At 40.3% G+C, this 9,782-nt stretch overlaps 1 protein-coding gene across 5 annotated transcripts in view; it reads left to right on the top strand.

Moving 5' to 3' along the window:
• LOC111863752 (proton channel OtopLc) overlaps positions 1-9,782 on the top strand; it is an 82,088-nt gene that overhangs the window by 58,860 nt on the left and 13,446 nt on the right. For 3 of the 5 annotated variants that reach the window (XM_023850366.2, XM_023850365.2, XM_023850369.2), the window contains 4 exons: positions 4-205; positions 1,407-1,567; positions 2,978-3,197; positions 7,520-7,780. In XM_023850366.2, coding sequence (XP_023706134.1) covers positions 4-205; positions 1,407-1,567; positions 2,978-3,197; positions 7,520-7,780 — 844 coding nt within the window. The remainder of the gene's footprint in view (positions 1-3; positions 206-1,406; positions 1,568-2,977; positions 3,198-7,519; positions 7,781-9,782) is intronic. The other 2 variants (XM_023850367.2, XM_023850370.2) reach the window with 1 other exon arrangement.

Raw genomic sequence — 9,782 nt, 5'->3', positions numbered from 1 at the left:
CAGGGGGTTCTACGGAACCTGCGTGGCAGCAAAGATGTGAACCTCAATGATGGTGCAGAAGGGGACAGTCCCTCTCAGGAGAAGCTGACAGGCTCTGAATCACAGGACCTGGAGTCTGGGCACACACAAAGCCAACCCCGAAAACGAAAAACTTCACAGAATGTTCACAGTCATGGGAGCTTCTTCTTGCGTGTTGGTGCCATTGGTGAGTTTGTGCATATCATTTCCTCTCGGCCTCTACATAGCCATCATCATCATCATCATCACTATCAGCAAAACGAATATTGTAATGTCATCTGATATTGTAAATTCCACATCATCATCTATCAGACACACCTTTCCTCTCACTGACGTAAATATTTCTGCATCCATTGTGGAATGAGTATTATACTTCTTCAGCTTTCATGGATTACGTCCTCTGGTCTACTCAGTTCAGAATTAACTTCTCAAACTGAATCTTTTAGACTTTCCATTGGATGCTTAGATGGGCGATCAGCCAATTTTATGGTGATTAATTGCACAAAAAGACAAGAATACTAAAACATCGCTAGACATATTTTCCCAAATAAAATTCAGATCCAAAATACTAGTGGTCTAGCGATGAAAGACAGTATGCAACACAGACTGTGGTCACCCTGATCAACTAATTATTATACACGTATCTTATAATAATATGACACTGTGTTCAGTTCTTTATTTTATGTATATGCTATCTAAAGGACAGCCACACAATTCTGTCATATCTTCCTGTCCTTTAAATGCAGCAATTCATGTTACTTGTTCTGTCATCCTATATAACCAAAAAATGTTTGCTGCTGCTGTTCAGTTAATTGTTTTGTTCATTTCATTCCCCCCTTTCAGTGCATCTCAGTACCACTGTTGTATTAGTAATCTTCAGTAACACTCAGCTGCCAGGCTTTTTTCATTGTTCAAAATTCCAAGCAGAGCACAGCTTCTTAAAAAATGGTTGTTTACTCCTCAGACAAATAGGTGGAGAGGTTCCTACTTAGTTGATTCTGTTAGAAAGAGGTAAAGATCAGACTAATGACTGAGATTAGCTCCTAAGAAATCCAAATGAGTAGATGCTTCCTCACCATTTTAGTCAAGGAGCAAAGAGACCCAATTTCTGGAATGTTGTGTTCTGTTTGGAGTTTTGGATGAAGGACAAAGTCCAAAAATCCGGTATTACTAAGTATTATAATTGTACATCTTCAAAACCTCACAGACTTTATTTTTCATCCTCTTCAAAATGTTTTCCTTCACTCTGGTTCCTCCTGTGTTTCACTTTACTAGTGATCCCAATAAGTCATGAACATTTTTCCCTCCTCGTTGTAATGGAGCTCTGACTGTGGTGTCACAGCTGGCAATACAATACCATTGTAAACAGCATCTGAGGTGAATTTCAGCTTTTGGATTGGGAACCATGATCTACAATGGGCTGGAGTGTGGAGCATTTTTTGAGATCCCATTTACATCACCGTGTTACCAGATCTTGAGGGGCATCAATCCTGTCCTGCAGATGATCTTCACATTCATGCAGATGTACTTCATCTTCATGAACTCACGGGTAAGTTCCATGATCTGTGCATCAGTGCATTGAATTCACATTACCTTGATAATATAAATGTGATTTGATGGTGAGAGTATTTGATATACCAGCTGGGCAGTGCACTACTTTATAATAAATGGTTTGAAATTTTTACAAATATATTAGTATGACAAATTGACATAGCATTAATGCAACTTAGCCAAATGGCTTTAGTTTGTTGTAGTTACTTTACAAAGAATTAGTGTGTCATGGGGAACAGTACATGCATCTGATATGCATTACACTGATGTGTTTGTTAGCATAATATTTGGTGAAGGCACATAAAACTGCATTGGTTTAATGAATCAAGTTAGCAAGAAATTTGGTGATGCCACATAAAAGTACAAGTATAGTGAGCATGTTTTTGACGAGGTCACATAACGGTAAATTAAGCTGATGAGTCCAGTTTGCACAGGTGTTGGTGAGGTCATAGTAGTTTGACAAGTCTAGTTTGCATGATGAAAAATTATGCCACATAACAGTACCTTAATTTGGTGTGCCTAGTAAGTGTGATACTATAGAGGTAACATTCCCACCTCATGACTCGTAGTACGTGGGTTCAAATCCGGTGGAGGTCGTGGAATTATTAAGGGCGGAAAAATTCAGGGAACAAGTCCTCTGGGAGGGACTTTAAGCCGTGGGTCCCATGTCATAGCTTTACGGCACGTAAAAGAACCTCATATCTCCTAAGGAGGTCACTGAGCCAAATTCAAGGACATTTCCCACCCAACAGTAGTCTCTAACACCTCTGATAGATGGGGGAAGCATTATAGATACTGCCAAGCCAGTAGAGGCCGAACTCGCTGGCTTGGTCAGGACTGATGGTAAGCACCAGTATCAGTAGGGTACAGAGACTGGTAGAATATCATAGAGGGAAGCACAATAGATCTAACTGGTCGTGGTGCATGGTGAAACCCACCCTCTCTAAATAACTAACTAGTGTGATACTAAGGCCGCACCATAGCTCAAGCGGTTAGTCACTGGCTTCCCACTGCGGCGGCCCGGGTTCGATCCTGGGTCTGGTCAAGTGGGATTTGTGGTGGACAAAGTGGCGCTGGGGCAGGGTTTCTCTGAGTACTTCGGTTTCCCCTGCCAATTTTCATTCCACAAATTGCTCCACAATCACCCTCACCTATCATCTGGGGCTGGTACAATAGGCCAGAAGTGGCCACAGTACAAGGGACTTAGTCCCACCCCACTAGCAATAAAAAAATAGCGTGATTTTAACAAGGTCAAGTAATGGTACATTAGTTTGATGAATCCAGTTAGCATGATGTTTAGTGATACCACATAAACGTATGTTACAGTGTATAGTTTATTTAGCATGCTAATTCATGTGGCCGAATAACTGTACACAAGTTTGACAAGTCCAGTTAACAGTGCAGGAAGTGGGTCTGTCTGTTGCAGTTGAACATCCACCGCTTCAAAGTGCTGGCACGCTTTGGACTGATGCACATTGTGGCCACCAATCTGTGTGTGTGGATACGTACCCTGGTCCTGGAAAGCATCAAGGAGATCACCAACAATGAGAACCGCAAGTACATGTCGACCAGCAGCAGCACCGCTGCTCCCACCACCACAGCTGTGCCACTGCCAGGACAACACCTCGGTCAGTGCTCCTCCCACTTCCATTTGCCAATCACAAATTGTTTTACAGAGGCCTTGAAAATGAATCCTGTGGCTCAGTACCTTCCACAATCCTGCATACTTTCCTATATTCCCCTCCAGTCATCTAGCTNATCAAAATTTTTGTTGACACTTTCTAGCAAATCTATATTTCACAAAGCTGTCATACAGAAATACATATTACTCTAAAGTACACTGCACCATGATGTATCGCGCTGCTCATTAACTGAAACGGCACAAACGGCTCCCAAGCATGTGAACTGCACTGTCTGCGGTGAAATATAATGCCGCAAAACAGTCTACAAGTTGAAGAAAGTCGTCTTCTGGGATCTGGCGCCATGTATTCTTGGTTTTAATCGACGTTTCGGAGGAACATATCGCCTCCATCTTCAGGGTAGTTGAATTGCAGCTACTGCTATCTGTATTCACAACGCAATTCAACTACCCTGAAGATGGAGGCGATATGTTCCTCCGAAACGTCGATTAAAACCAAGAATACATGGCGCCAGATCCCAGAAGACGACTTTCTTCAACTTGTAGACTGTTTTGCGGCATTATATTTCACCGCAGACAGTGCAGTTCACATGCTTGGGAGCCGTTTGTGCCGTTTCAGTTAATGAGCAGCGCGATACATCATGGTGCAGTGTACTTTAGAGTAATATGTATTTCTGTATGACAGCTTTGTGAAATATAGATTTGCTAGAAAGTGTCAACAAAAATTTTGATGAAAATTTCATGATGAAATAATTCTCAGCGCACAAACAATTCAGAATTTTGTAAATAAACTTAGAACAATGGGATGCTTAATAGACAAGAAACAAAAATATAAGTGCTGAATGCTTACTGAGGAGAAGTTACATGACACAGGGGCCAGACTTGAACATACACCTAGAAAATCAGTGAAACATCTAGCTCAAGAGACTAGAGTGTCGAAGTCTAGTGCAAGAATGGCAACACAGTTGCTGAAGCCATCCAGTGAAAGTTGGTATCTGGTGTGCTGTAAGTGCAAGAAGGATTGTTGGACCTCTGTTTTTAATGAAACAATTAATTGTGAGAAGTATCTATGTGTAGGGAGGACTGCATTTTCAACACCTCCTGTGATCTGTGAATTGTACTTCATTCCAAATGTTATCGGCCATCAGGCATGCTGATTCTTTTCCAAATTTGCATACACCTCATGGCCAGTTGTGCACCAGTCACTGTGAAGCGCTGAGTCATGAACTCATAAAGTGCGTAAAAATCCTCCCTGTATGTGATAACCTTCACCGGCTATAAGCACTTTGGACTGGTTGACATAGGAGGAAGAAGGCTGGGGGGGGGGATACAGAGTAGGCAGAGAATGGAGCAACCTTGAGGTCTGTCATTCTCACTGTCCATGGGACTTATTTCTGTGTCCTCAGCATGGTTCAGATAATTGGGAACATTCTCGTGTAATTACAAGTGTCACTTTATGTCTTACCCAGTGCTTTCTTTTGAAGTGTGGAATGCATGGAGCTTTACAAAAGTGTTTGGTGTTTTGGCACAGTCCATTTCACCTCTTACTGTTAATGGGTAGTTCTGCTGCAAATAATCTTTTAGATGAGAAATTAAAAAATAAATTCAGTAAATTACTGTAATAAAGAAATTGAAAATATTAATGTATTGATAACTCTATTATGGGACTGGGTTGAGGCTGAGTCCCTGGGTAATGTGGCCTCAAATAAGTCTTATGATAGATGAGTTTGGGGCATTGGCAGCATGACAGTTGGCAGAAGAAAACCAAAGTGCTTGGGAAAATTCTTTCCCCATGCCACTCTACCCACCACAAATCTGACATGGATTACCCTGTTATTGAACTCTGGTCTTCACAGTAAGAAGCCAATAAGTAAATGCTTGAGCTGTCGCACAGCAGGATTTCCTAAAGGAAAACTAATACAGTCATTTGCCATTTATACCTGTGGATCTAGTCACTCTTGTCAGATAGACAGATGATTGCATAAATTGACTTTTGCATTGATTGTGTAATCAGAATTAAAAATGTTTGTAGTCCTGTAAATCTGTAGTGCCAACAGTGAAGACATCATTTAACTTGGCAGAAATCCATTGCAGAAATTATTTAACATTTTAGTGATGGCTAAGATGTTTCTTTAGTCCCAGCATTGGTGGTGAATTTCTTAGAGGCCTTTTGTTAGTAAATGCTTGGTAATTTCTCATCTTTCATCATCTCTTTTATTATCATTTGATGTAAGCAAGGACAGTAAGCTAAGTTCTGTTGTACAGTGTTTGTTTATTCTGTGTTCTCCATTTTCAGTCTCATTATCTTTTCTATATGTTACTCTGTGTACATAGCTTCTTCATATTGCATGCCTCTCTCTTCTGTCTTTATTCTGTAATTGCTTAAAAATGATGAGAGGTTGTCATTTGTTCCACAAATTGCAGCCATAACTAGTGCAGTTATGTGCAGAACTAAGAGTTGAAAGCAGTGAATATGAAGTGTGCTGTCTGCTGTGAATGTGTCTGGTAGAAGTTTACTGATATTTTCGAGGAATGTGCTGCCACCATCTTCAGGATCAATGAATGAGCTAAGTAAGCAGCAAGCATGGCTGCTTTGCATGCTGCTTGTTTGTTGCATGCTTGGCTTTCACTTTGGTCCTGTAGATGGTGTCAGTACATTCCCCTGAGTTGTTGGTGAACTTCTATTGGACTACATGGTGACTCATTTTTAAAAAAATAATCTTCATTTATACAGTATAGTCTGGTAGATGGGTACCAAACTATTAAAGGAACTTGTTTTCTCCATCTTCAGGGATAAAAGACTTAGTGGACAGGTTCCTCTGAAACATTGATACCTGTCTACCAGGCTACACGATCTCACATCCCAGAAGACCATTGTCTTGAGATGAGGAGAACTGTCTTTGACACAGGATTGCATCTTCATTGGACAAACGTCTCAAATCACTCATTTTTTTTCTTACATTGTTCACAAATATTGCATTAATAGAAATTCAGTTCACTTAATGATTTAGTTCAGAATTAGTGGTAGATACAAAAGTATATTAAAAATTTGGATGGGGCTCATCTGCATTGCTACTAGAGACTCAGATATTGATTGAAATAACAGAAGATGGCCTCAAAGGGAGCAGGTCAAGTCAGGATTTGATTGGTCTGAGCAAAGAGATAATATGGCAGTCAGTTATCTTATGGTTTGAAGTAAAATTGCACCAAATTAGATTTTAAAACTTCAACTCCTACCTCACAGTAAGAATTCTGTGTCTCATGAGATTTGAGATTCTCATGGCAATGACTATGAAGAGTACTGTCTTCTGGGATCTGGGTATGTGCCATCTGGAAGGAGCTTACTAATGATTTGGAGGACAGCAATGCCTCTGGCTTCAGACTTGAAGAGTTAGGGAAGCATGAAAACAAGTAGGCAACAAGCAGAATTTTTTATTTTATTTTATTATTATTCTTAGTGGGGTGAGACCGAGTCCACTTGGTACTCTGGCCACTACTGGCCTATTGTACAAGCACCAGATGATGGATGATGGTGATTGTGGAGCAGTTGGTGGAATGAAAATTGACAGGGGAAAATGAAGTACTTGGAGAAAACCTGCCAAAGTTCCACTTTGTCCACCATAAATCCCTCACCTGACATGGGCTCAAACCCAAGCCGCCATGGCGAGAAGTCAGTGACTAACTGCTTGAGCTAAGGCTGTGCCATAGCTCAAGCTGTTAGTTGCTGGCTTCCCAACGTGGCGGCCCGGGTTTGATCCCGTGTCTGGTCAAGTGGGATTTGTGGTGGACAAAGTGGCGCTGGGACAGGTTTTCTCCAAGTACTTCATTTTCCCCTGCCAAATTTCATTCCACCAACTGCTCCACAATCACCCTCACCTATCATCTGGGGCTGGTACAATAGGCTAGAAGTGGCCACAGTACAAGTCCCACCTCACTAGCAATAAAAAGAAAAACTGCTTGAGCTATGTTATGGCCTCAAGCAGAATGCTTCTACCAGACTACACTGCATCACATGCTGGAAGATTATGCTATTCATGCTGTATATCAGTTCAAGGACCAACTGGTTAATGATGCTTGAGGAAATAGCCACTGTTTACTGTGGGAACCATATGAAACACACAAATACACTCTGTGGGGAAAATGCAGAATTTGTGAAAGTTAAAGCAGGTAGAACGTATAATTACCACTATATTGTAGAGGGCTAAATTTGTAACATATCAGTTTACCTCACTACTTGGAGGGTGTCACTTTGACATGCCGTTTGCGCCTCTTGCCATTCTGCATGACAAAATGTTGCATTGTCCCACACAGAGAATATTCGCATGCTGACAGCAGCTCCCTCTGTCGCTGCGGCCACTACCACTGCTACCACAACGATGGCCCAGCTTACAACCAGCATGCTGGCTACCACATTGGCAGCACTGCAAACCACTCTGTCCTCCACAAGCAGCAGCACGACCACCATACCCAGTACCACCACCACGGTCACACCCACCAGCACTTCAACTGCAGCAACCACCACTACGCCTGTGCCTTTACCCCCTCTGTTTGGCATCGAGGACTTCTCCATGGGTGAGGGTTGCATGCATATATGTACAGCCCATCCAGCTTAATAAATGTACTGTGGGGTTTATGGGCTCTTATTTCTATTGATATGATTTCTACTAAGTCAATTTTTTTCCTGTGATTTCTTACAAGGAGCTGCAACATTATTACCTAATGAAGAAAAATTAGTGGTTTTCTTAATCCATCAAAAGATTTAACATTTCTTTTAATAATAACTTCCTCCATATTATTGGAGTTCGGCATCACAAGTGATTTTATCGGTATGGTTGAATATTAGTCTCTCTCTTAATGTGGCAACACTGCGTGTTCTATTACCTTGTGGTTAATACTGTAGCTGAACTACTGTAATGTTATTTCCATACAGACAATGGTATATTACAACTGCTGGATATACTATAAAGACAATTCAATCCTCCCTCTGCTATGTATAGAGTTCCTCATAGAAAAGGTCTTATGGACAATGAACGTACGTTTTGAGTTCATGGGATATCAGCGTTTTGTTGAATCCATACCCTTTTTCCATTTTGTCTGCAGTCAAATCTGATATAAAATTTATGTTTCCATTGATCCATAATTCAGCCCTCTGTGGGGAAGGAAAGTGGTTGCCATTGCATTGACATCTTAAGACATGGAGGTGTGCTTTGTGTCTGACTTATTGTCTCTGTTACTTTTTCCATTAATGTGCTTTGCTGATATAGATAGATTGCAGCAATGCAGCATGTAAGTTCCCCAAGGGGCCTGTCACAGTTCATTCTCTGTTGTTCTCAAATGTAAACAAAGAACCAAATTTCCATTTAACATCAAAGTTGCAGGTGGAGAGACTGAGTTTCGAGATTACAAACTAGATGGACCACACCAATAATCATACCCAGCGGCAGACTTTCGTGTTGAATGTTCAGATTTTATTTATTTATTTATTTATTTGTTGTTTATTTAATGCCATCAGTCGCTCAGATTTTATGGTGTTGAATTATAGGAGGGTTACTGAAAAACGAATTGGAAAAATACATGGAAGAAAGTACTAGTTGTGGCCTAATTTGAAGTACCATACTGGCATGTGATTTGAGAGTCTGGTAAAAGTCATGGAAATTCTCCATCAGATTATCTTGTCCTCAGAACAGCATTCGAATCCAAGATCTCCTCAATAAGCAGCTTAAATGCCACCCACTTAGCCAAGGTATTCAGATTGGGCTCCATTACCAGAGTGTTTGTTGCTTGGTTACTTAGTTAGTCAGTTAATACTGTCCTATTTTCTAGATATGTCATGGATGTACAGTGTATTTAGAGGAGTCTACAGACAGAAAGTAGGTGTTATGAGGATGTATGATACAGTCAGGTACTTTCACTGTAGTGCATTGTCTTTGCCCTTATCAGTGTTTCCTTCAAACAGGCAACACAGCCCTTACTACGCCTGCAATACCACTCAGCTAGAGAGTTATCTAGCAATAACAAAAGCAATTCTGAGTAGAATTCATTTCACATGGGTATTATATCATTAATGTTAAATGTACTTAGGTAGGGTAAAACTGTAATCCAACAGTAAAATGGAATTTAGCTAAAGAGTCAGAACAGAAAATCATCATAAAATTGAATCAATTTTGTTATTGTTTGCAATTGTACATATGTTAAAATAATTGGACATAATCTCAAATTTTTGCACCATCACCATATTTGTGATTATTGATTTTATCATGCACTTGAACCATAGCTGAACCAGAATTTTGTTACCTTTGGTGTTAGAGACCCCAGTACCCACTAGATATGGGGCTGGGTTGGCCCCACAGCTGGTCTGGATGCTGTGGAGGNACACAGTGATTCATCACTATAATACAGCAATACATTTCAAAATACATTTTTAACTTAATTTAAGAATAATAAATACTCCAAAAAAGGCATAAAAATATACATACAGATTTATCAACAAGCTGTCCATGTCAACAATAATTAAAAAATTCTTGAAGAGAATAGAAGACATTACACAACAAATAATTCTTAAGTTTCTTCTTAA

The sequence above is a fragment of the Cryptotermes secundus genome, unplaced genomic scaffold (assembly GCF_002891405.2).
Source record: "Cryptotermes secundus unplaced genomic scaffold, Csec_1.0 scaffold572, whole genome shotgun sequence".
Classification (NCBI taxonomy): Eukaryota; Metazoa; Arthropoda; class Insecta; order Blattodea; family Kalotermitidae; genus Cryptotermes; species Cryptotermes secundus.
The sequence above is the reverse complement of the archived record's forward strand: the minus strand, read 5'-3'. Positions and strand labels throughout refer to the sequence as shown.